General features: G+C 39.7%; 1 protein-coding gene across 2 annotated transcripts in view; it reads left to right on the forward strand.

The window, feature by feature from the left end:
- clstn2 (calsyntenin 2) overlaps nt 1–26345 on the forward strand; it is a 189578-nt gene that overhangs the window by 129662 nt on the left and 33571 nt on the right. For both annotated transcript variants that reach the window (XM_034196160.1, XM_034196161.1), the window contains exons 3-9: nt 5072–5267; nt 7354–7465; nt 11540–11636; nt 15485–15634; nt 18087–18272; nt 18810–19067; nt 20704–20825. In XM_034196160.1, coding sequence (XP_034052051.1) covers nt 5072–5267; nt 7354–7465; nt 11540–11636; nt 15485–15634; nt 18087–18272; nt 18810–19067; nt 20704–20825 — 1121 coding nt within the window. The remainder of the gene's footprint in view (nt 1–5071; nt 5268–7353; nt 7466–11539; nt 11637–15484; nt 15635–18086; nt 18273–18809; nt 19068–20703; nt 20826–26345) is intronic.

Below are 26345 nucleotides of genomic sequence, written 5' to 3' on the forward strand. Positions count from 1 at the left end.
TGAAAAAATTACAGGGTACGATAAAGGGTGGAACAAACAAAGCAAAATAAAAAAATAACTTTTACCAGCAATGTGATGAATGAAAAATCTGTGAATGAAGAGAGTCCAGCAATTGGAGATGCTTCTATTCTATTATTTTCTTATGATTGCTCATAAAGGGCTGCCTACACTGAATAATTACTATAAAGATAACTAATCAGGGTTTCCGTTAGCCGGTAATTACCGATTTTTAGCTGGTAAAATGTATTAAAAACCGGTAAATTCAAAAGCTGCCGGTCAAAATGTCTGGTAATAATTAGGGATGCTCCGATCGATCGGCCGCCGATCATTATCGGCCGATATTCACTCTTAATCATTTGATCGGTGCTCTCTATAAAGGCCGATCAGGAGAGCTGGATCTGATCGATATGGACATAAACGCGAGTGAAGTATAACCGGACGTGAGAGAGAGATCAGATCAGCTGCTGAGTCAGACCGAAGAGGCTTCTCAATACTCAAATTTCCCCTCCTCGACTCCTCGGTCCTCCGTAGTGACCCGGAAATGAATTTCAGCGCGCCATTTTGAAGGACGTCTCATTTCTCTAAATGCACACTGAGGACCGAGCATCGAGCGTCGAGGAGGCTCTCTGGAGGAGCTCTAACCGAGGATACACTGATGGTTCCTCCACGGCTCCTCCACGGATACATTTCCGGGAACGGTGGAGGCGTGACGCACGGCCGGATTTATCTCAGCCAATGACAGCTGTGCATGCATCCCCTGGATATTATTTTAGAAACTGCTCTCATCGCGTCAAGATGTTTCCAGAGAGAACAGCTGTGAGGTCCATGCAGAAAGCAGAGCAGTGTGTATAATATATATCACTCAGTATAACAGGCCTACTCTCTTTATTTGCTTTAGTTTAGTAGATATCTACAAACAAAGAGTCGATTTTTTTCTAAGACCATTGCTTCACATAATAAAATACACAACGGCTTATGCTTTAGGAGCTGTAGGTGTGTGTGGTACAGTGTGTAGGTGTGTGTTGTACAGTGCGTAAATGCGGCGGACAGACGGGTCTCAGTTGGTTTGGTGTCCTCTGCTTACTTTTAATAGGCTACTTGTAAATACAACTTTTGGCCCGTAATTTCAATTCCCCATTTCAGCGACCAGAGAGAGGGGGGATATATCCAGTCTCTGATTGTGTTACGTTATTATGAGAGTGCTCTCATACTTTAAATTGTATATATTTATATAAATATATTTGTGTGTGTGTCCCCGCATCTGTAGCCTGTTATTGTCTCATTATACCGCACTCTCAATGAATTCAAAGTAAATATGTGGGGGAACAATGTTCATCTGATCTAACAGAGATCAGAGCCCATGGCTGCTTCTCAGGTCGACTATTTTCATTTCCTCGCTCCTCGGTCCTCGGTCTCACCGGAAGTTGATTTGCCTGCGCCATCTTGAGTACCGTCCCATGGCTCTTATTTCTGCCGGAGGACCGAGGATCGAGGAGCGAGGAGCGATCATGGAGGAGCGATAACCGAGGAACCACCAGACCATCCTCCGATGAAATCCTCAGATACTCACCCCGCCCCCTTACTGTGTATCGCTCACTGATTGGACGAGGCAGTGCATGCACTGATCTGATGCTTCTTGACATGAGAGCAGAGTGAAGAAAATACATGAACCTCACGGGAGTCACTCCTCAGTTTATACCGTGTTTTGTTTCAATTCATGTATCATTTAGTTACAAATATGTGATATATCTGAACAACAAAGTGGTCAAAAATCATTTAATTCATTTTTTGGAAACATTTTCATGATCGCTTTTTTCGTTTTACATTTTCATTTATTGTCATTTCCATTCAGTCAGTCATTAAGAGGTTACGTGCTATTAAAATGTTAATGTGCTACATATCCAAACAAACAAAGTGTGCAATCCAATGAATGTTAATCTAACTGGGTTTTGATAGATAACATATCTCTTTTTCTTCTCTCAATTATTTTATTTCTATTGTGCACTCTAATCAATATTAATCAAACTATTGTTCGTTTATACATTTTAAGAATGGCGTTTATCTTTTTTGAGAATTAGTTCTTATTTTAATTTTATTTATTGGAGTCTACAACAGATGATACAAATGTTTGTGTCAGTAAATGTGTACTAACAGAGGCGGGGGGGGGGGGGGGGGTGTGGAAATAACGGGGACAGAGCTGCTGTCAGACGATCAGCTGTGCAGCGTCATCACAAACGGACGTCGCTTCACGTGACGCTCCGGAGGAAAGGACGTCCCATTGCTCTTAAAACTCATTTCCTTGCTTCTCGTGGTTTCCTTGCGTCCCTCCATGCTTCCCTGGTGGGAGGGACTAAACGCAGGGAAACGACGCAAGTGAGGGAAGCAAGGATTTCATTTAATCGACCTGAGAAGCAGCCCTAGAGAGATAAGAGTTACGACACTCTTTGATGTCGCCGCCAGCCGGTCACGTGGTTTATGTATGCCGGGATAGTTCAAAATGCACTTCCGTTGCAATGCTTCTCTATGGCAAAAACAGCACAAACATGGTCAAAATTGTCATAGATTAAACCAACACTGTTATTTTTTAAAGATTGCGATATTTTGAGGGGAAAGTGTGGTAGCACAAGCAGGCTATGTTGCTGTCACTGCCAGGGCAGTCACGTCCGTAGTATAGTTGCGCTGCGCTGTCATGTTCTTCTATGGGACAGACAGACAGCAGCGATTGCGTTATTAAATGGTAAATATATATATTAAAAAAACACACACACCCAAGTACTTTTTCAGCTGTAATTGCATTATTGCATACTTTTTATTGACAGTTTTGCATTTGGAGAGGCAGGGTGACAACGGAAAGCTTGGTAGCCTATTACTTAGATACGTTTTACATTTTTACATGACCATGTTTTAGGCTAATCCTTCATTCACTGCTGTAGAGTAGCCTATTCAGTAGGCTATTATTTGTTTAAGACTGAATAATACCTTTGAAGAACAATCATTAAACTAGTGTGTATATTACAATACAAAGGAATCTATCCTAGCATGCCATCAAGCATTCAAAAGTAGCGCTAGTTGTACAGTACATATGAGTTAACAAGGAACAGTACCAAAAAAAACAAAGTACAGTCAACATGTCACATAATGAAATGTTAGTATATCCCAAAATTCAATGAAATATTAAATGAAATATTTATCACAAACGCCACCTCATTTCTACTAGTGCTAGCAGTTAAGTCATATCATACAGAAAAAGCCGACTAAGGATGGCTGACACGGTCAGGTTCAGCGGATAAAAACCAAAATAACAATAAAAACACATAATCAATCTAAATCCTGCTTGTTAGTTAGCCAGCATCATAGATATATAAGCTGCTAGCGATTCATTACTGAAATATTACCTTCAAAGCTGACGAAGTCGCGCTAGCTAACTAGCAGGCAATGCTAGCTAAATTGGTTGTAACAACCAAGATAAAATATAGATAATTACGCTGTGCATATACAAATGAAGACCAGTATAAGCATCATAAAGGGCCTCTGATACAATATAGACAGTTGACAATTCAAAAGAGTTCGATATTTCAGCAACTTACCTCTGGAACTAATCGACGCGCCGTAATGTAAGTGAATGAGGTTCAACGCCCAAATGACAATATTTGGAACTATTTCGATGTCCATACCCCGGAAGTAGGCGCCGCCATTTTTTACAACGGAGGTCTATGGGAGTGTCGTAACTCTTATCTCTCTAGGGCTCTGACAGAGATTATAAAATACAGCGCTATGACAAAACACTCGGCAGCTGTTGCCACGTAATAATGAACGGACGTCGCTTTAATATGACCGCTCAGAGGAGAGGAGTTCTCATTTCTTTAAACGCCTGTTGCTTCCCCTCCTCTCTCCTCGGTCCTCCGCGGTTCCCCTCCTCGGTCCTCCACTCGCATCTCCTGTGGGCGGGTCTAAGTCTCGAGGAGGGGAACCGAGGGGGGGAGTCGAGGAGGGGAAATTTGAGTATTGAGAAGCCTCTCGAGACACGCAGCTCTGCATGATCACCTGAAGACCCGCCCACTGTTTAGTGAGCTGCAGGAGCTGCATGAGAAACTGACGGGCTGTCAGGAGAGAGAGGGAGGGAGAGGGGAAAAGAGAGGATCCGTTTCTCCCGTGTTATTATTCAAAGTTGATGTAAACTTTTGAATAATGTACGTTATCTACTACAAGTAGTTTGTTTGAATGTAATACTTATGTTGTTTGTTGTTTGTGGACTAATTTATTGAAAAATGAATCTGAATTGTTCTATCTGTTACGACTATAAACTGAAGCAATATAAAAATGAGCCCCATTAACTGAGTTTTAAACATCAGCATATCTGCTCATAGTCCGGTAATTACCTGCTAACGGAAACTCTGCTACACAACTCTTATTATTATTATTGAAATATGACCGGTAAGTTTCAAATTTGTCCGGTAAAATCAATTCTGCCCGGACATGAGAAAAAATCCTAGCGGAAACCATATCTACTAGGCTATGTCATGTCACTATAAAATAGTGTCACAGTGTCACTACAAAACAGTGGCTCCTTTACATCTGTTTTCTTTCTCTTATCCATATTCTCCTTATCTTTATTTATTTTTTCGCGCTGCGTACACCCGTAACAAGTTATTGTTATATGTCAATGTTGGAGCTTGGCAGTGTATCGTTTTTCCTATGGTTACTGTTCTCTTAGTGTCTTTTAGCTTGATAGTTGTCGTGCCTAATGCCTCTATATTTAGCATCCTCAACGTCTGTCATTCATATGCCTCATGCTGAGTTACATTTCAGCCTCTGTTGGCGAACAGGCTTGTTGGAGCCTGTTAGATTCATGGTTTGTTTTCTCTCGGATAAAGACAAGGGATATTTCATATGTTCAACTGATACACAAACTACTATCCTCTGCCAAAATAAATAAATAAATCCTTCAGAAATGTTGAATTCATGGAGATACTGTCTTAAATACTGCAATAGCTGAGTTGATTTATTTTATTGTGTAAATGTACTGTAAAAGAACACACCATTTCATGTGGATATTTCCTTGTCTTTTTAGGGGAGATTTGCTCCTTTAAGATTTATGGTCAGGATGCTCCCTTCGAGGCTGTGGTGTTGAATCGCACATCAGGAGAGGGAGTCCTGCAGGCCAGCAGCCCGGTGGACTGTGAGAGCCAGAAAGAGTACACCTTCATCATCCAGGCCTACGACTGCGGGGCGGGGCCCAGCGGAGCCGACTGGAAGAAATCCCACAAGTGAGTCGACGAATATCTGTCCATGTGATGTGGGGGTATTTGTTTCAGCCGTCATTAAGGCACTTTTTAGTCCGACATGTTTCTTGCGTGTTTTATGCCCAGATGTGGGATCTTCCCTTGAAAAGATAACACTGACAGAAAATGCTGACAATTTATTAGTGGGTTTACAATTGTGACATATTTCAATCTTTTATAACAGTTAAACAACTCACTTCACATAATTTGTGACTCCAGCAACCCCCGACTATCTGACATGTTTACAGCTTTTTTAATGCTGCTGTATAACTCAGCTATGAAAATGGTAATTGTTAGACGCTGTATCAAATCTGTCATACTGCTTATTATTATTTATCTTCCCATGATTTGCTTGTTTGGCTGTCAATGTAAATCGATTTAAAGTGGGCGGACAAAGACACATGACTGACAAACAAATATGAACATCAAAGTAATAAAGGCAGCTGCACAAAAGAGTCATATGCCTCAAAAAAGTCTCGAACATGAAAAACAGAGAAAACTTTAATAAGTCTCACCATCACTAACAGCAAGAACATTTATAACATCACTAGGAAATACTACCCTAAAAATGAATGATGCAAAAAACCTCTTTCTGTTTATTGAAAGCTAATAACAACAAATTACAAAACAGGACACATTATACATTATACTGATTATATTTCCTACCCAATTAATACAAATGACTATTTTAATGACTGAAATCAAACTTACAAATATGTAATGTGATTCCCCCCTCAAGTTTTTTGCATGACTCAAATGGATCTGAACTTTTTGACACAACTGCAGAGGCCAGAAGTGAACCCCCTGTGGTTTTATAGTCCCGTGCATGATGGGTCTGAATTGGAGTGTGCATTATTTTCTTTCCAGAATCTCTTTTTGTTTTTTGTTGTAACCTAGTCCTGCTGTAGCACTTCAGACTTGTCTTGGTGTCTTGAAATAGAAAAAATACATTCCATAGCCTTCCCTTAAATGTATATATTGTGCATTCACAGCTAAAGGTAATGAAGAAAAACACCTTTCAATGGATATGTCTTTACCTTTTCTACATGCTCTGCTTTCTTTTCTGGTATATATTTTCAAGATCTCTGAGCACGGCAGCAGTGACATGCTAAAACGTACAGCTCTGCTCTCAGGATATGTCCCCGAATGGCCCATATATATTATGTGTGTGTGGCAGTTCCTTGTGAGATTGACGGACAGGTAGAATGGGGCATAGACAGCAGCAAATCCAACCCTGTGGACTTTCAGTCAGACACAAAGAGCTGGAAAATAAGCTTCTCCATACTTAGTACTAGGAGAAAGGGGAGAGAGGGAAGAGTTATCTGCTCAGGAATCTGTGATGAATTTCACCAGTGGATGATGGATGAACACAGTGAACGTGTGTGTGTGTGAGTGTGTGTGAATGTGACATTATCGCGGCATGACATTCTAAATAGGCCTCATTAAGCTAATGTCATTAATTAGCCAGATGTGATTCTCCAGATACACCACGAGTTGTTGTCAGAGAAGGTCACTGGGGAGGAGAATTTCATGATATGATCTAAATTATTGCTTCATCTTCTAATCTTTAGTGCACAAATATTATTAGAGTTTAAAGTTTACAACCTGCAAATGAGAGTGTGTTTTTATGTGCTTCTTAAAAAGAAAGTGAAGGAAAAAGTTAGAAGGAACCTTCAATAACAACCCGACTTTTTTTCCGTTAACATGCCTGTTAAATAAAAGTTTGATTGACATGATGATAATTTGAACCCATTTCACAAAGAAATACCGATAATCAAGAGGTAACTCTTCCAAATCCTGATTTTCAGGAATAAATCTATTTTCCCTACAAGCATAGGAACTGTTTTCCTCTCACATTGCTCTGCCTTCAACTAACCACTGTTCTCAAGATAAACAGTACCTTTAGGTCCTTATTAATTGTCTTCAACTCTAATGACTTAGAGAGATTTGTCCCTGTCTCCTCTCTCCCTCCCTCCATCCATCTCTTCTTTCCCTGCATCCTTCTTTTTCCTTTAATCCATCAATCATTTCCTCTGCACTTTCTTCACACGCTTCCCTCCTCTCCTCTCAGGGCGGTGGTTCACATCCAGGTGGATGACGTCAATGAGTTCAGCCCTGTGTTTCGGGAGCCACTTTACAAGGCATCTGTTACAGAGGGCAAAATCTACGACAGCATTTTGCAGGTATTTAGATATCATATTTTAAAGGTATCATTACTTTGTTTTTGTTTTTTGATTCATTGTTTTATTTTGAGGATCAACCTGGCAAATAATCGTGTAGGTTCAGAAGGTTTAAAGAGGACATTTTATGCTCATTTTCAGGTTTCATATTTGTATTTTGTGCCTCTACTGTGCTGCAGCACCTCTTTTCACCCTCTGTCTGAAACCAGAGCCCAGTCCCAGAGCCTGGTTAGCTGGCCGGCTCTGTTGTGATTGGTCAACCGCTTAAAGATGTCCCCACCCCTTAACCTATCCCGTACAATGTGTTGGAGCGCTAGCCAATATAAGAGCGACTGTGACATGGTGATGTCATGATGTCACAGAAGTAACAATCGAGGCGTTTCAGGAAGGGGGGGGGTGTGAGAGAGAGAAACTCCCCCTGGATTGAACTTTGGTTTTTTGGCCTCTGCAGAACATTTACATGCACAAAAAAACAAAGAAAACACACTAGAGGTAAAGGGAAAACTAACGAAAGCATAATGGGACCTCTTGGTGGCCTCTCTCAATGCCACAAAAAATGATTTGTTCAAAAACGTAGGATGTTGTGATGGTTCAAGGTCTTCTTGGTGTTGATTAAGGGTTCAGGTTAGGGATGCACCGAATATTCGGCCACCGAAAATTATCGGCCGAAAATGGTTAAAAAGGCCCTTTCGGCTTTCGGCCGAAAGGGTTTTAGCACCGAAAAAATATCATCGACTGTCAGAACAGGCTTACGTTGGTAACCTAACGTGTTGTTGTGATGACGTAATAAAGATGCGGCGACCATGCTCGCGGCTGGCTCACAGGGGGGGGGGGAACATTGACCTTTGTCATCGAGATTGCCCTGAGCCTTTAACAAATCGTATTAAATAATCTGATGACAGACTGTAAACAGAATAGCTGAAATTTTAACAAACTAAATAACTCAGTTTCCTCTAATCATTAACCCATGTTTGTATCATGTAGTTAACTCTGTGTGTTGCTGCTAGCCAGGGCCGCCCCTCCCTACAGGCCAATCACGCAGGCTGCATGGGGCCCCGCCTTGCGCAGGGGGCCCCGCCCAGAGGGCCTCAGCTGCTGTGCGCAGTTCTCCGCTCAGTTCTCCGCTCAGTTCTCCGCGCACAGCGAGAGAGAGTGAGAAGGGGAGCACGTCTGTAACCCGACACCGTTGCGATGAATTGACATCTGACCAATCACGGCTTTGATACGGCCACTAGTGCAGGTGAAGAGATGTCGGTGAAAAGACAGTTTCAGTCCGGCACAAGGAAGAGGGGATAAAAACAAAACATGAAGAAACTAGAGCATCACTCGAAGGTGGGTTATTGTATGAGTCAAATGTACAACTTGCGAATGTTGTATAAGTCAAATTGTCAATTGCCATATTAAAACATCAGCTGCAATTCACGACATGAAGAAGGCAGTTTCTGCAGAGCATATAGGCTAATGGAGATGCAGTTATTTCCAGCATTCTTTATTTAACATTCATTCAAGTATGTTATGCCTTTTATCTGCTAATGTACAGGAGGAAGAGTGATACACTGTCTGTCTAGTTGCCTTAAATAACAGTTAAAGTTTACAGCCTAAAAAACATGGAGCATTATTTCCCCTTTTATTCATTTTTATGTCAATTTGCACATTTCATGGTGATGCTCAGCCTCTCCCCTTAACTCTTAACAGTCATCATCATGTCAACCACAACACAGAGAAATACTGATAGAAATGTGTGTGTAGTTGTTGATACATTGCTGACAGAGAGAACTAGAATACAGATTTAAGAAATATCAGTTTTTGAGCATGTCATAAGCATGTTTTGTCTTGACTATATTACAACTAAATTATAATAAAATAATATAGTATTTATATTATTGAATTGATTATGATTATGATTATTAGTAGAAGTAGTTTATTTGCATTCATTATATTTTAATCTTTTTGAGGCTAGTATTTGGCAGGAAATGCAGACGTACATGCACATTTACTATTTACCTCACTGTATACAAAAGTAACTGTGTTGATACTAATAATAAACAGGAATTTTATTTATATAAGTAGCCTACTTTGTTTCCAAAAAAATGTGTTTCACTCCTGTCGGTTGGGGGGGGGGGGCCTCATCTCACAATGTCGCTTGGGGCCCCAAGTTGGCCAGGGGCGGCCCTGCTGCTAGCATACATAACACCTGACGTGGAAACGTTACTCGTGATGGAGCTACATAGCTGCTAGAAAGACAGTCGAACCCGGTACATTCCTCCGTCTGCATGCGGTGCACTTTTGCTAAATGTTTAGACAAATTGCTCGTGCTTACATGCTAAACTCTTATTGCACTTATGGTAACAAGTATTCTCCACATCGAGACGGGTAAAGTTTAACCACACCTCGGAGCGCGTTCTCTCCACCATCTCCGCAGTGTGCTCCGCTGCATGTAGCAGCTGCGTGTGTGTAAACTGCCCCGCCCCCTCGCACACAGACGGGGGAGAGAGATCTCGTCTGATCGAAAATACATCATAGACGCATTTGTTGTCTTTGCATATTAGAAACGAGTTGGCGACACTAAGACTGCGATATAATGTTTTTTAGCAATAATACATGACATATATAAATGTACTGTATGCATTCAAAGTGCTGAATAAATGTTTTATGGACCCATAATAGTGATTATTATTTAAGTTAAGTTTTGCCATAATCATGTCTATTTCCATAATCAGGTAGCTGAACAACATTGGTAAAAAATGTATACATTATATATATATATATTTCTATTAATCATTTTCGGCCTTTCGGCATTCGGTTTTCGGCTAACTGTTTCCTATTTTCGGTATCGGTTTTGGCCAATAATTTCCCATTCGGTGCACCCCTAGTTCAGGTTATTTATTTGTACCCGTAGGTAGATTCTGTTTGCAGAGAAAAAGACAAGGGTTCCATCCTGACACTAAAAACAAACACAAACAACAGACACTGCTCAACCAAATCTCAAAATATTAAAAAAAAACATTTTAAGAAGGAAAACACTAGTACAAACATGGACATTCAAAATTCATAATTAAATAAATAAATAAAAATAGGCATCTGTGTGACGCTCCTATGATGTGTTAATTTGTGCAATAGCTGCTGGGATAAAACTGTTTTTATACCGCTTCGTTCTACTCCTTGGGACAAGTAACCTCCGGCCCGAAGGAAGAAGCTTGAATTCAGAGTGCAGAGGGTGGGAGTCATCGTCTAATATGGAGGTACAGGGTCTCCAGGTTTAGCTGTGGCTCACCAATCAGTCTGCTGGACCACTTTACGATCTGACTCAGAGAGTTTCTGCTCTTTAAAGTCAGGTTACCAAACCATGACATTAGTGAAAAAGACAGAATTGACTCGATAAAAGCACGATAAAACATAATCATCATGGTTTTGTCAATGTTAAAATAGGACAATTTCCTAAGACAGTACAAACGCTGGTGCCCCCTTTTGCACACAGCTTATTTAGATATTTGTATGATTGCACAAATTCTACTTTCTGATTCTGGATTGTTAAGACTTCATGTATGTGGGGATGTCTTCTAAAATCAATGATCATGTCCTTGGTTTTGCTTATGTTCAGTTGTAGATAGGACTCCTCACACCACCTGACAAAGTCGTCAATGACAGGGCCGCGGCTGGTCTCATTGTCCTGGAGCCTACTAACAATTACAGAGTCATCTGCATACTTTAAAATAGTCCTATTTTCCCACCTACTTTGACACATATTAGTGTAAAGTATAAATAATAGTGGTGAAAGGACACATCCTTGTGGGGAGCCAGTGGAGGAGCTGACTTGATCAGATAAGGTCCCATTCACCCTCACTCTTTGTGTCCTATTGGTTAAAAAATCAAGAATCCAGCCCATAAGATTATTGCTTATTTCAAATTGTTCTAAAAGTCTGCCAATTAGAATATGAGGTTGAATTGTGTTAAAAGCAGAGGAAAAATCAACAAATAAAAGTCTAGCATGAGATCCATTTCCCTCCAAGTGTTTAAAAAGCAAGTCAGATAAGGTGACCGTGGCATGGGAAGAAAGTAATTATTTTTATGTTGCAGGTGGAAGCTTGGGACCAAGACTGTTCACCACAGTACAGCCAGATCTGCATCTATGAGATTGTCACTGCAGGGACGCCATTTGCTATCGACCGCAATGGTAAGTGTGTGTGTGAGTTTAAAATGTATGTTGCTAAATCTACCGCGGGGCATAAACAGAAGGGCAACCATGCTCGGTGGTCTTCCTCGCTGCTTATGGTGTATTTTGTGGCAGAAGTACAGCGCCACTTACAGGCCCGGCATATGTACTACAGCGTTTCCAGTGGTCTCGTGTGAACAGACACGTTAAATGTGCCGAATGCGTGTGAACGGAGACTTTTTTGATAACGAATTCGTTCCGTTTGCGCTCCCGTGTAAATGGGGTCTAAAGGAGAGGGAAAGCTCAGTGAGATTCACTTTGTCTGTCTGGAGGATTTTTTGTTTGGGAGTTTTTATTAAATTGGAGAGCCATTATTTGTGTATCACGCACACAGAGTTGTGCAGCAGGTCACCCTTAAGAATGAACTTTTGAACTACTGCTTTTAAGCCAACATGGGTGAGAAATCCTCAAAGTACTCAGAAATAAATCTAAATGTCAACTCCAGCAGCTACCAAATGGGCCCTGTGGTGCTGCTTTCTCAACTGAAACAAAATAGGGTGAAGGCTGTTATGTTGGGGATCATTTACTTTACATTTGGGTTAAAACACATTTGGACCTTACTTGGATATGCTGTACATTTCAAATACACTAAAAGCGTTGCTTCTCCTGCCTCACACAAACACACACAGCATGGGCTATGTCTTGATAAAATCAAAAATCTATTTCCTGGTTTTCTCTTTATAATCTCAGTCGTCTGAACCTCTCATGAATGTGAACAAGTCTCCTCTAAAGATAGATTTGTTTGACCAAAGCCGAAACTAGTGAATGTGCAGATACCTATTGTAGCAAACTGTGGATAAAAAAAACAACTTTTTAGAAATTGGAATTGGAATTAGAAATAGGAAGGCAGAGGGCATTACCTTATTGGACAAGGGAATGTTGTGCTTTAAGGCCCTGTCACACTGTCCCGAAATTGACACCCGATGGACACACGAATATGGAATTGTGAATTTCGCACGAAGATGGCCCCGAACCACACACGAAGGCAACATTTACATTACATTTAAGACATACAACTGCAATGAAAGTACCAAAAACAATTATGTTACAGTACTATGATACTGTACTGATATCTTCAGACTTTGTTCTTTACTTTATCCGTCTTTATATGTAGAAGATATTACGTTTTCTCCGTAATGTTGTTTCCATAACAACAACAACTTCCTGTCAACTGTCCTTCAAAATAATATATTATATCCTTTTTAGTTTCACAGAACACAAATTGGGTCATTTACATAATATATTTACATGATTTTGTTGTGCAATAAAACAACCCGATGGACACACGATAAAGGAAATGTTCAAATTCGGCTGTGATCGTAGCAACATCGGGCCATTCGTGAGGGCATCTTAAGCCTTCGTATGACCGCCGGTGGAGTTTCTCAGGCTCCGGCAGCAACTTCGTGAGCGGTGGCAAAATCTTTGGCATGCCAAAAAATTGCCGAAGGACCTTGCGAAGGTTCATTTTCGTGTTGAATTCGTGTGTAAATGTTGCCCTTCGTAAGGCCATCGTGAGGGCATCTTGTTATCATCGGTGCCATCGGGCATTCGCCACGATCAGAGTGAGGGTGAATGCACCGATGATAACACGAAGATGACACGATTTGACAAGATGCCCTCACGAGTGCCTTACGAAGTTGCCGCTCACGAAGTTGCTGCCGGAGCCTGAGAAACTCCACCGGCGGTCATACGATGGCTTAAGATGCCCTCACGAATGGCCCGATGTTGCTACGATCACAGCCGAATTTGAACATTTCCTTTATCGTGTGTCCATCGGGTGTCAATTTCGGGACAGTGTGACAGGGCCTTTAATGGAAGTTAATGGTAAAATATAAAAGTAAATAATAGGCTGTACTGCAGTATGAGTCACTGATTCAAGTCAATTGAACTCAAAGCAGTGAAATAAAAATTGATGAATTACAAAGAATTTCTGTAAAGTGTTTAGAAAAACATAAAAACTGAAGAAAACCAGGGTTCAAGTGTGCTGTGATCTAATGTCAAACACCAAAGAAAATCTGAGGAGTATCAGTTTCCCTCTAAACGTAATATAAAATGTGGCTAAAAGATAAGTAGATCAGTAGATCAGATTCATCAGCTTTATTTTACAATCTTTAGAAATCCGCCCTCCAGACCCAAATAGGTCATTTTGCAACAAGCTAAGTAAAACAACTTTGTTGTCTCTTCCACAAAATTGTTCTCTCTTCAACCATCAGGAGAATAAGAAACATCTAAATACATAATGTGCACTATAGCTCAACAGGGTGGATTATGTTGCCTGTTAATTACCTAAGGATATAACACTGTCTTTAGAAAATTCTACTTATTTTTTTGTTAAAAAATGTAATATGGTGGATATCCACTACCTTAACTGTTACTGTTGTTCAGCCCAGCTGTGGATCAAAGGGTCACTGTGGGAGGTGTTGGTGAGAACTGTGGCCTCCTCACCTTTCTTCACTTCAAATGTCTTCTCCTTTCTGTACTGCTGTGCCCTGCACTGATTCCTGCTGTACTCTCTGCACCTCCTCTCCTCTGGCCTCTCAATCTATTTTCTCTTTCCAGCTCTCCTCTCCTCCATGACAGCAATCAGAGTGACAGCTTTTCATACAGCAAAGCCTCCAGATGCAAACAACAAAAATAGCTTCAGTTTTCCTCATAGAGCCAGAGACGGACTGTGATGGCAATGAATGATGTGAAACATCTTTGAAAATAAGATGATGCCATCATTTGTAAGCCTGTTGTTTATCTTGAGGAACATCTGTATATTTCACACATATAATAAATCATCAGTTGAACATTATTTTGGTCAGGTTATATTTATTGTTTGCTGTTCTGGGATCAAACTTTTTAAATTCAAAAGGATACTGATTGTCACAGATTTAATAATATCAAAACTTTATCAATTCATCAAATATGTTTGTTGTTTCTCAAATTAATTATCACTTTTGGAATATTTGTTCTAAAAAATATATGACAAAAGCAGTTTTGAGTACAATTGATAAAACATCTTTGTGCACATAAGAATAAAATATGCCCCAATATTTTAGGGAAATATTATGGTGGGTTGTTTTCCAAACTGCAATTTTCCAAAACATTAAAAACTTTAAAACCCAGACCTTAGTCATTTAAACACAACATGAAAAACAGCCTGCCATTTCCTTTAATTTAATTTAATTTCGATGAGAGATACGCAAAATATTACCCAACCATAAGAGTTTTAAACGAATCGGTCAATAATATATTTATGTTCTGGAAAATACGTTTTCAGTACGTATGTAAACAAGGCCAAAATAAAAAATGTAACATCTAGTTCAAAATAAAAACAATAAACAATCATCATGACAATTGCCACCAGTATTCAAAAATGCACTTTATCATGTTAAGTTGTATTAATTAATACATTAAAGTAAGTACCTGTATGATTAAACACTAGGTAAAGTTAGCCAGCTGCAGGTTGCTTTCTATGACTTAGTATAACTTCAGTTATAACCTCGTCTAGCAGCCGTACTCGAGGCACGTTGGTCTGGACTGGAGCATCTTCTACATCTCACACTGTTACCGTGGTGATAGGTGATGATGAATCCATAATTGGGAATTTACATTGACTGTTACAAAAGGCTTATATATCCTAACACAATACAAGGTTAGTGGACCTTGAGGTGTCGGTAAAAGGCTTCAATAAATATAAAGTGCTGTTTTCGCCTTCAAGGATCCTTTTTAAAAATGTTTCTTGCCTTAATATTTTCAAATAAGCCTTTCTGTTCCTCTGTCAAAAAATAATCATGATAATTCTTTGTTTTGGTGTCCTTCAGGTAACATCAGAAACACAGAGCGGCTGAGCTATGACAAGCAGAAGAGCTACAAGATCATGGTGACGGCCTTTGACTGCGGTCAGAAGAGAGCAAAGGAGGATGTGGCTGTGCATATTGATGTGAAACCTGTCTGCAAACCTGGATGGCAAGGTCAGAGATAAAGAAACAGTCCCTGAAACACTTTTAAAATGCCTTTATTAACCTTGTAACAATTGATATAGATGTACCAGACAGTTTGCTGGTAGAAAATGGACCCTCATTTTTTGTTAAATATTCTTAAATGATAGCAACAAAATGTAAGCAGAAGGTGCATATCTTTTTAGAGTAGCCTTTCTCTGTATCATTTTAGATTGAACGTCTCTCGAGGAAAATCAGAAGACCTGACAAAAACCTCCAGAGGGAAAGTTGACCGGAGTGTTTTTTTTTTCATCCTTTAACATGCGAGAAGCTCGGCATTCGAGTCTCCCCTTCTCCCCCGCTGCTTCACCTGTCAGCACTGAGAGCATCTCAGGAGTCAAACTCACACAGAAAAGAAAGAGGAAGACAGGGAAAGATAAGAAACAGAAAGGGAGGAAGAAGGAGACAATTCGGGGGAGGAAAGAGAGAAATAAACTTATAAAGAAGGAATGAGTTGATGGTTATTTTAAAAGTATTCTAAGTGATCCCAATTGGTTATTAAAACCCCCGTCTGTGGTTAGGAATTCCAAAGTAGCTGTGACACTTTAATTAAATGTGGTATGTATTGCTACATAAAAAAGAAATACCGTGGTGTGGCATTAGTGAGAAACATTTGTATATGATAATAATAGCCAAAAAAGCGATTTATTTGACCTTATTAATTAACTTGATGTATAAAATACGTAGAATATCAGTCTCACATGACATTCACTTAAGCTGTTGCATCCATTTTGTGTTTTACAGTTTATCAGACATATAAGGTCCAAATACTGTGTTGCCCATTACCATGAGATACTTGTTCACAATGATTGAATAGACATTTTCCAGCTATCCTAAAGAAACTTGCATACTCTCTACGCCTACTCATATGCCTCATATTTCTCTGTGTGCTAATAGAATCATGTAGTTAAAGCAGACCTAATGTCATAGACAAGATCCTTTAGTGCAAGGAGAGCTCTTACTGAAACGGACGTGAATGCCAGTTGTTTAGGCTTTAGGGACACACACACATTGAGGGAAATGTCAGTGCACATCCGAGGGGTGGAGGTGCAGAGTGAGTCAGTATAGTTTTGAGAAAGTTGTCTGAAATGGCATTCAACTTCATGTAAATGTAATCTGCATGCACTGCAAAGCTCTGAGGGGCCACTGATTTGGGAAACTAACCCTAAACCAGAACATATTTTAGAAAAAGAGGAAGTACCAGCTGTTTCTCCAAGATCTTGCTTAATGGGAAACCATATTTTCTGAGATCCAGCTGGCACAACAGGGCAATCTTCTTTTAGCATTTGAATCACAAAGGAGCCCTTGCTATCATACCCCTCTAACACCCTTATCAATATTGCATGATTCTTTGGGATTTTGGCTCTGAAAATTGGCTTTACTGCATAATCCTGTCGTAAAACCATTAACCCATGGTAGCGTAAATGAATAAATAATCCAATTATGCATTCAAATATCAAGTCTTTTTGGACACAACCTTATTTATTGTGCGTGTGCAAAAGGTCAGTCGCTCCCCGGCATAAATAGAGGCTAATTATGGTTTTCTCCTCCTCAGCTCTCACTCCTCCACGCTTACCTGATAATTTAACTTTTTGTCTCAGGAGACTTGATATCATATTCTATATCCATGGAAAGAGTTGCCAGGTGTTAAAATAAACACAGACATGCACAAACACTTTCCTGTGCATTATGCTAGGGAATCCCTTTCAACACTGAGGATCAAGGATTTCCGTACATCTGGGATAGATTTAACACTTGGGTAATGAATTATACAACACTTAAGCACAGGAGCAACAGGACTGACAGTTACAAGCAGGTCTGCACCTTCTTTCTGTCATGTTACCGGCCCTTCCAGTCTTCTTTTGATTCGGCACAGGGCAAATATTTACTGAGAATATTCCAAGCCTGTGTGGTAGCCTGACCTTCTTTCAAGACCCACATGCTCATTCTGAAACCTCCAACAGTAAAACAGAAAGTCAGAGCAGAAAATAACAGACAACAATTTTAGCAACAAGACCTATGTGGTTCCTACAGTGGACAGTGTTTCATGACACAAATCAATTAATATAGATGTTTGTAGCCTGTCATATCGTAAGGAAACAAAGTGTGTACATTTGCCATACATTTGCCATCACATAATAATAGTATATGTTTTTTTTATAGCACATTCAAAGAAACTAATTCACAAAGTTCCTATGTATACACATCTAATATGCATTGCAATAATAATAGAATATTTGTAATGCAGCCAATAAATAAAGACACAAATAATGAAGGCAATTATTAAGAATTAAAAGCATACACAATTGTAATTAAATGCCAAATAGCCAAATGTGTTACCTGGTCATTATATCTGTCATAGCAACAAATGACACCACTGACATGACTAAACTAATAACTACAACACTAATGTTGGCCCTTAAAGGTTGGAACAAGCGCGTGGACTACGAGCCAGGGACTGGAAGCAGGCAGCTGTTTCCCAAGATGCACTTGGAAACGTGCGGAGGTCTCCTGTCTGGAGTAAAAGCGATGGTAGAGCTCCAGACCAATCACATCGGGAAGGGCTGCGATCGGGAAACATACTCTGAGAAGTCTCTGCAGAAACTGTGTGGTAAGTAAAGAGGGAAAAGAAAAAAGGTTTAATTAAATTCCTTGTTTAAATAGTGTGATGCAATTTGAGAGTTGAGTGTTATGAGGGAGCAAGAGGTTATTATAATAATGAAAATAATCAATTTGTAGAAGATATTACCTCTTGACATCTTAGCCTCTGCACTGTATTCATTTGCATATTTCCATTGCCATATCTACTTCTGGAGTCTAATTTGAAATATTCCTTTTGAGAAATTAGAACTCATCTGTGTTTAAAGTCATTATTTAAACTTCTCTAAAAAACAATTAAAAGCATCCGTTTGAAATTTGGTAATTATCAGGTCACAAAGTCGGAATTAACGTACCATGTTGTAAACAATGATCATTGCATAAACAGTACATGACACATCAATCTTAGTTTATGGGCTAGGTGTTAGCAAATCTAGGTTTTATGTAGATAGTATTGTAGTAACCATAGTTTTGCAGAGGAAGTTTTTCTCCAGGTTGTTGCTCCAGTAGCCACCATGACAGTGTTGTATCTTGTGATTGGCTGTTCCAGGAGCAGCGTCAAGCAGCACCGACCTACTTCCTGCCTCCTGCCCTGCCACAAACTGGACAGCGTCTCTGCTGACTGACAGCGGCCGGGACAGCGATCTCATCTACAGGTTCGAGGGACGTCAGGCTGCTAATATCCCGGACCACGTGGTGCCCCAAAACCTCACAGACCAGTTCACCATAGCAACATGGATGAAGCACGGTCCCAGTCCGGGCCTCAGAGCGGAGAAGGAAACCCTGCTGTGTAACTCCGACAAGACTGGTAAGAAATACATTTCCTACGTACTCATTGTTAAAAAACACATCTCCATAGTTTAATTGTCCTATATTTGAGAAGCATTTCTGCTTAAATTGGAAAGACTTTAAACTAATTAGGTCTAACATACTGGAATATTTTATTTATAATTTACTCAGTTTTAGAATAACACTTTAAACAAAACATGATAAAAAACATTGTTTAAGCAAATAACAATAGAATTAAACCCAGACTTCCGCTCACAATAGCAAATGCTCTTTTAAACTTAAAACTTTTTCCCGGCTGCCTAACTGAACTGAGCTGCCTTAACTGTGTAATTAAGCAAGCCATCTGCACACTGCACGCTCTCACAATGGTCTCACAGATGGCTTATTAGCTTACGAAATGTGCAGTCTGATCTTGTAATGCAAAACTGCAGAGCTGTTCGTGTTGAGCCACTACAATCTTATAAAAAAAAACGTTTTGGCTTAAGGATGTGAACGGTACCAGAAGGCTCAGCGTGAAGGCCAGATCACCAATACTGTGTGAAAAACACCCATCTATTTTATCCCATCATTTGGATGGCCTAACTCTAGGGAATTTAAGGTGGGAGATAAGGACATAATAACTCTTATTAAAGCATTATATGATAGCAAGATGTCAGTAATGACTGTTACCAGAAGGTCAAAAGTGATATGACATTCTCCCAGCTTTATAATATATATAAATAATATTATTTCACCCAAAAAGGGTATATTTATATTCAGTTGTTAATACTGACATACTTTAGAAAAAGTTAAATGTGCTATAGAGACAATAAATGATTGTACTGAATTATAACCCAACATGAAGTAAAATGGTAAAACATTAAATGTAAACACCGTGCCCCCAGACTACAGAGCAGTTTCTTTCCTCAGACATTGACAACGGTCCACTTTTCTTTCACATGCTTACGACATTTTTAATTTGAAGGTTCACTCCTAACTTTATCACTTTAACAAAAATATTTAATTTTCACATTATTGCTTGGACACGTTTTGGGGTTTTTCCGTCTGTCCCAGTTTTGTGAGCACGATATTTCAGCATGCCATAACTATCCACTTGGACTAAAGGATGAACTGATTAGAATTTGGGGATCAAAAGTAAAGGTCACTGTGACCTCACATACACATACCGTAAGGCTTTTTGATACAGTACAGTACAGTATGTCTAATACGATAATATGATGATGTGATGATTTCGAACACCGATGGATGTACACTGCCTCTTGACCTGGTGGAGGCATACAACCACAAGGCAGAATTGATCGTTTTTATCTGCAGTTATACGATTATAAAATAACAAAACATTCATTTCCATTTAGGAAAAGTAAGTAGAGAAATAATTGTGTTCAAAAGAGAACCAGATTCACATCCACAACTAATCCCATCTAAAGCTGATTCAGTGTATTGTCACAGCAGGGGGGGGGAACCAATCATTAATTGCCATTAAATACAGACACCGGGGATGCTGAAGGACCTTTTTTGGATCCTCCCAAAATCAGTAATAATCATTAAAACAATTATAACATCAGCTTATAGAATGCATAATCTTGTTGATACATACATTGTATGAATAATGTTTAACTGTGTGACCATGTATGTTTGTAATCTTGCCCTCGCAGAGATGAACCGCCATCATTACTCTCTGTACGTCCATAACTGCCGCCTGGTGTTCCTGCTCAGAAGAGATTTCACCCAGGTCGACACTTTCAGACCCGCAGAGTTCCACTGGAAACTGGAGCAGGTGAGCTGTGTGTGTGTGTGTGTGTGTGTGTGTGTGTGTGTGTGTGTGTGTGTGTGTGTGTGGTGTGTGTGTGTGTGTGTGTGTGTGTGTGTGTGTGTGTGTGTGTGTGTGTGTGTGTGTGTGTGTGTGTGTGTGTGTGTGTGTGTGTGTGTGTGTGTGTGTGTGTGTGTGTGTGTGTGTGTGTGTGTGTGTGTGTGTGTGTGTGTGTGTGTGTGTGTGTGTGTGGTGTGTGTGTGTGTGTGTGTGTGTGTGTGTGTGTGTGTGTGTGTGTGTGTGTGTGTGTGTGTGTGTGTGCTTAGATTCAGGGTGATATTCTACATCAGGTGAAGGGCTATCATTATTTGCGTAGTGAAAGGAGAGGCTCTCCATTCTAATTACCGGAGGCCCTCAATCACTTTCTTCTGCTCGCTGCATGAGATAAGAGGGTGGAAGACACTATTATCCTATTCACACACACACACACACACACACACACACACACACACACACACACACACACACACACACACACCATAATAGGCCCACAGTGGAAAGTCTGTCTAGTTAGAGGTAAAAGCTCAACCAGCAGCGTGTCTTTATTATCTGACTTTGCTTCTGGAGAGTTGTTAAACTAATTTACCGTATCATAAATCGTTTGTCAACCACAAACCTTATTTCGAGCTATTTTCCAAAACCCTATGGAGAAATTGCATTGCTTTTTGGTCGAGGGAACCGGAAGGAACCCATGCGCAGCTTACAGTACTTCCGGGTTTTAGGAAGCGTCACTGCACCGATCTATTGGAACATATGAAGTTGCTTCAGCTTCACAGATTATATATATTAAAATTTATTTTCTGTTGCACAGTGCTTTTCCTACTTTAAATATCCTGCAGATGTACACACTGGTATATAACCTTTGAATTCTACAAAAGAATACGCACATTAGGCAGGTATGTTATCTGAATATAAAGGTTTATATTCAATGTTCCAATATGAAGTGGTGAATGTTTAAGTCCTTCAGAAATTGTCTTGAAAGAAAGTCAGAAAGTATTGCTCAATAACACCTTGGTCAGGTGGATGCTTTAATGAGAACCGGCTGAAGGTCGTCTAGTCATGTTTTTCACCAGGCGGACGCTTTGTGGAGAAAATATTACTTTAAAAAAAGATAGAAAAATTCAATCATGATAAACCAAAATGTCTCCATTACACAACTCTCCCTGGATAACTAATAATGGATCGTAGATGTAAATCTGATCTAATTATTCAGCCTTGGGATCAACATATGCCTAACTCACACTGAAATTGTTAGAACATGCTTCACGATTACAGCAAGATATTAGGAGTTTTTGCTGCACTAAGCAGATTATAAGAGATTTGTATTGTATTTGGGTCTTTCTGTCTATTTGTGCCCATGGCTGTGTGACCCTGCATCAGCACGTTTGTCTACTCTTATGAAAACTGTAATGCTGGATTTACCCAATTTACTATTTCATCATGCATGGAAAAAATGACTGTACAAGGCTTAGTCTTCTTGTGCTATGCAGTCAGTCTTTGTGTGCAGGCAAATATCCCAGCGAGTCTTTGTTGGCACTATCTCCTCCTGTGCCGGTGTGTACCCTCCAACCCTGTGATTGTTTGTTCTAGGTCAAAGGTAGATTGAAAAGTGTTTTTCTCGATCCAGTGTTTTTTCTCTCCTGAGGCCCAGGGAGGTGTGTGTGTGACAAAGAGAAGGGCAGCCAAGTAGTGACTGCTGAGTTTTCTTAGCAAAAGAGCAAACAACCCCAAGTTTTATTTCCGTCTTCCTCTCTCCTTCTTTCTGTTCCTTATTATCTTTCCTCTATTCTCCTCTTTTTCTCTCCCTTTCACACTTACAGTACATCGATAACAGGGATCCCATTTGCTCCTCTAAATCTTGCGGAGCTTCACAGAGGAAGCATGTTTTGCAGTCAAAGAGAATATGTGATGAGTTACAGTACAAATCGCTTGTGCAGAAACTTTCATGAAATATAAATGGAGGCTGTAGGTTAATGAGAGATATGACATCATAGGAGCACAGCCCATTTGGGCAAGTGAAGGAAACAACTCTATGATCATCAATCTGTGAAGTAGAGTGCAGTTTGCTGAACTCACGTTGCCATAATGTGCTTTTTATGGTAGTGACTTCCTGCATATTTGAACATGTTGTGCACTCAACTTCTTTATTGAGTTGACATGCAGGTGGAAAGAGCAGTACATTAGTGAAACTGCTTTGATGGATTCTTGTGTGAAAACATGTTTTTCAGCTGGATCGACGAAAGGCTACTTTCAACAGAGAAACTGGTGTCTTCACCTCTTTTCTTTTAAACAATTCTGGCCTATCTTCTTGTTGAATGTCAGTGCAAAATGATTGAATCTAGAACCAAACCATTTCTTTTGAATGTGAGATGCTGAAATGAAAATCTGATGTGTGCCCTGGAGCAGCACACGATATTTCAGAAGTGAGCAGTGCTTTTGAAAACTGCCCCAATCCTTAACAAATATAATATTCTTCTTGGAATTATGAAAAATGCCTATTGGTTGACTGCCCAATAACTACAATGAAAATCCAGGCACATCAATCTTTTAAGTTATTATTTTTGTTTTATTGATAACAGTCATCCAAAACCAACAATATGGTAATTGTTTTCACAATCGTACTTTATCACAAGATGTTCTGTTCTTAAATCCATTATGATCTTGTATCTGCACAAATATCAACCTTACTTTTGAGTTATTTATGGAATAGTAATAGTTTGAAAGATTGATTAAATATTTTACAGGAAATCTTTTTCTCATTTGCCAGGCACAAGGAGTTATAAAACAGTGACTTTAATTATTTATTATTATATAAAGTAGTAAAGATCCATGCCGTATAAATTCACATATCTTAGCGTCAGCTTTTCAGCATAAAGCATTCCCACTAGCAATTTCTTCAGGAATTGCATTCTCTAGTTTCAGTAGTTGTGTGCTATAATGTATTTACAAAGTGTGAAGAGGAGGCAACTTTAGAATAGGGAACCTGTTCAGGTCACTTAGAGTCAAACTACTAGCTTATTGGGGATGAACAAGACTTCACTTTAAAACAGGGAACATCGTCTAAGATATAAATACCTAATTTTGAGTTATTTAGACACAATTAACACTTGTTGTAAAAATGACAATTACATAAGAATAGATCATATTTGCAAAGTGTTATTATGGTAGAATTACTATTCTTGTGGTACTACTGCCTTATTAGGCCCATATTGAGCAGAGCATATTAAGGCCAAAACTCATGTACAACAACTTCCTTACTTGCAATAAATAAGCACTAATTAGAGGGTTATTGAGGAAAAACTCTCAACTAATGGCTTATTACTTGTAGAATATGGTCATGTAGAATAAGGCATTAATAAGTGTTTTATAATGACTAATAAAGAGCCAATATACTGCTAAAATGCATGTTAATTAACAACTAGTTGATGGTTAATTTGTGTACCTTAATATAAAGTGTTACCGGAAGAGGTGGCTGCTGGGTATCACAGCTGCCTCTGACTGTCCTTGTTCCTCCAGCACTTAGAAAGGACACTCAATGGCTTCGGCAGCAACTCCATTTAGCTCTATTGATTTTGCAATTCTCACCCTGAGAGGGGAGGGGAGGGATGAAAGAAAGCTGGCAGAGAGGAGTGAGAGAAAGGTTTCCATTTTCCATGTCGATCGAAAAGCACTGAAGGAATGTCACATCTGACAGAAACCTTTACAAAGACATCTACACGCCTGTTTTTCAGTGTATTTTGGAACACAACTGCACACACACACACACACACACACACACACACACACACACACACACACACACACACACACACACACACACACACACACACAAAGGAATACCTATTTTCCTTTCTCCTTTCAGCCTTGATAATAGAGAAGGGGATGGATTTCTCTACTATTTGTACATTATTCACTGTCCTTGAATCAAGCAAGCCTATCAGTTTAGTCCAGCTGTTGGAAAGATATTCACTCACAGCCACAAAGTCCTATACAAATCTAGAGCCATTCTTCTGTAATGTGCTGTAAGTCAAAGATGGTAGGAATGGGTCAAACATGCAAGCAAAGTCACACAAAGCAGAGGGGAATGAGGTAAAGTAAAGAAGCGGACATTTTCCCTATCGGGGCCTTTTTATGCTAAACCTTCTTCCAGTTTGAACAGCTTTATAAGTTTGCCCGGCACAGTCTGATAGAGGGCGAGTGTGTGTGTGGTATGTGGCATTGATTTAAACCCCTTTCAAATAATGTGTTATGTACTCACAGCAGGGTCGTTATAGATAAAACAAATCTATGTACAGAAGCGTGTGAGTTGAGACCAAAACAAATCGTTTTCGCAGGTCTGAGATTTGAAAAGCTTTAGCCAGGGGTCAAATGTTTATTAATGTTGGCAGCTGATCCACAGCAGTCCAAGATAACTGTGCTGTTGACGGGGCCGGTCATGAGCTGTGAATTACAGATAAACTTTTTCTCCAACTTCACAAAACAGCTGCAGACCCCCGTTATTTATCATTGTGTCAAAGTGTGATTGTCAAGAGGTTGGAGTATCACACAATCCCCCTCATGCTTGGCTATACAGCATATACAATTATCTGCCTTATCTGCCTGCTATTATCATGCATGTTGTGCCGCAGCTGGTTCTCCGTCCTCTGTCGATGAGAAGCATCTCTTTTGTTTCTGAGGAGATGAATTGGATGGCGTTGATGTTGCGTTGCTTCTCTGCCTGTTTGTTGTAGATACCAGGAGAGATTGAAGGGCCTATTCAGGGAGTCATATAGTTCCACAGAAAAGGGTTTGAGTATCAGTATAGCTGTGCACATTAGAACAAGAGGCAGTGTGTGTATCACTATCATCTCAAAATTACATGTTTTTTGTTGTTTTTCAGTCACCATCACATGTTATCCAACATTGCAGTGTTTATTTACTTTCTGGATTGATACTGTTGGCTTAAGTTACAAGGACTCAGTATGAAGCACACTTTGTATAAAAAAGCACCAACTGGCAATGATGAAAAGCACATTTTTTCCTATTCTGTGAGAGCAAAACCGACAAAGATAGAGCAACAGATGAGGTATTGAGCGTCGCCTCTAGCGGATACATCTTCAGTGTGTGTTTATTTATTTTCTAGCGTCTATTTTTCCAACGACCTCATTTGAAGGCTTAGCTGTACTTTGACTGCTTCAGGCGCTTACCCTTATGTACAGCGGATGCATCTCTTGTGTGTCTTTGCAGTGTGTGTGTGTGAGAGGGAGCAGCAGGAGGCTTATTGCCACTATGTGCTACTTATGTACCACTCAGCAGACATGCAGAGTGACATAGGCATCCCATCAGGCAGCATACCAATACTGACAGCTTGTTTACTTTGGGTGAAAGATGCCTTCCCTCCTGCTGACCCGAGAGGTAAAGCTTAAATAATTCACTGATATTATATTACTGCACTAACCAAGTTATAACCTTTGAGATACAAAAACAAAGAAATAGATTTCAAACGTC

The sequence above is a fragment of the Gymnodraco acuticeps genome, unplaced genomic scaffold (genome assembly GCF_902827175.1).
Source record: "Gymnodraco acuticeps unplaced genomic scaffold, fGymAcu1.1, whole genome shotgun sequence".
NCBI lineage: Eukaryota > Metazoa > Chordata > Actinopteri > Perciformes > Bathydraconidae > Gymnodraco > Gymnodraco acuticeps.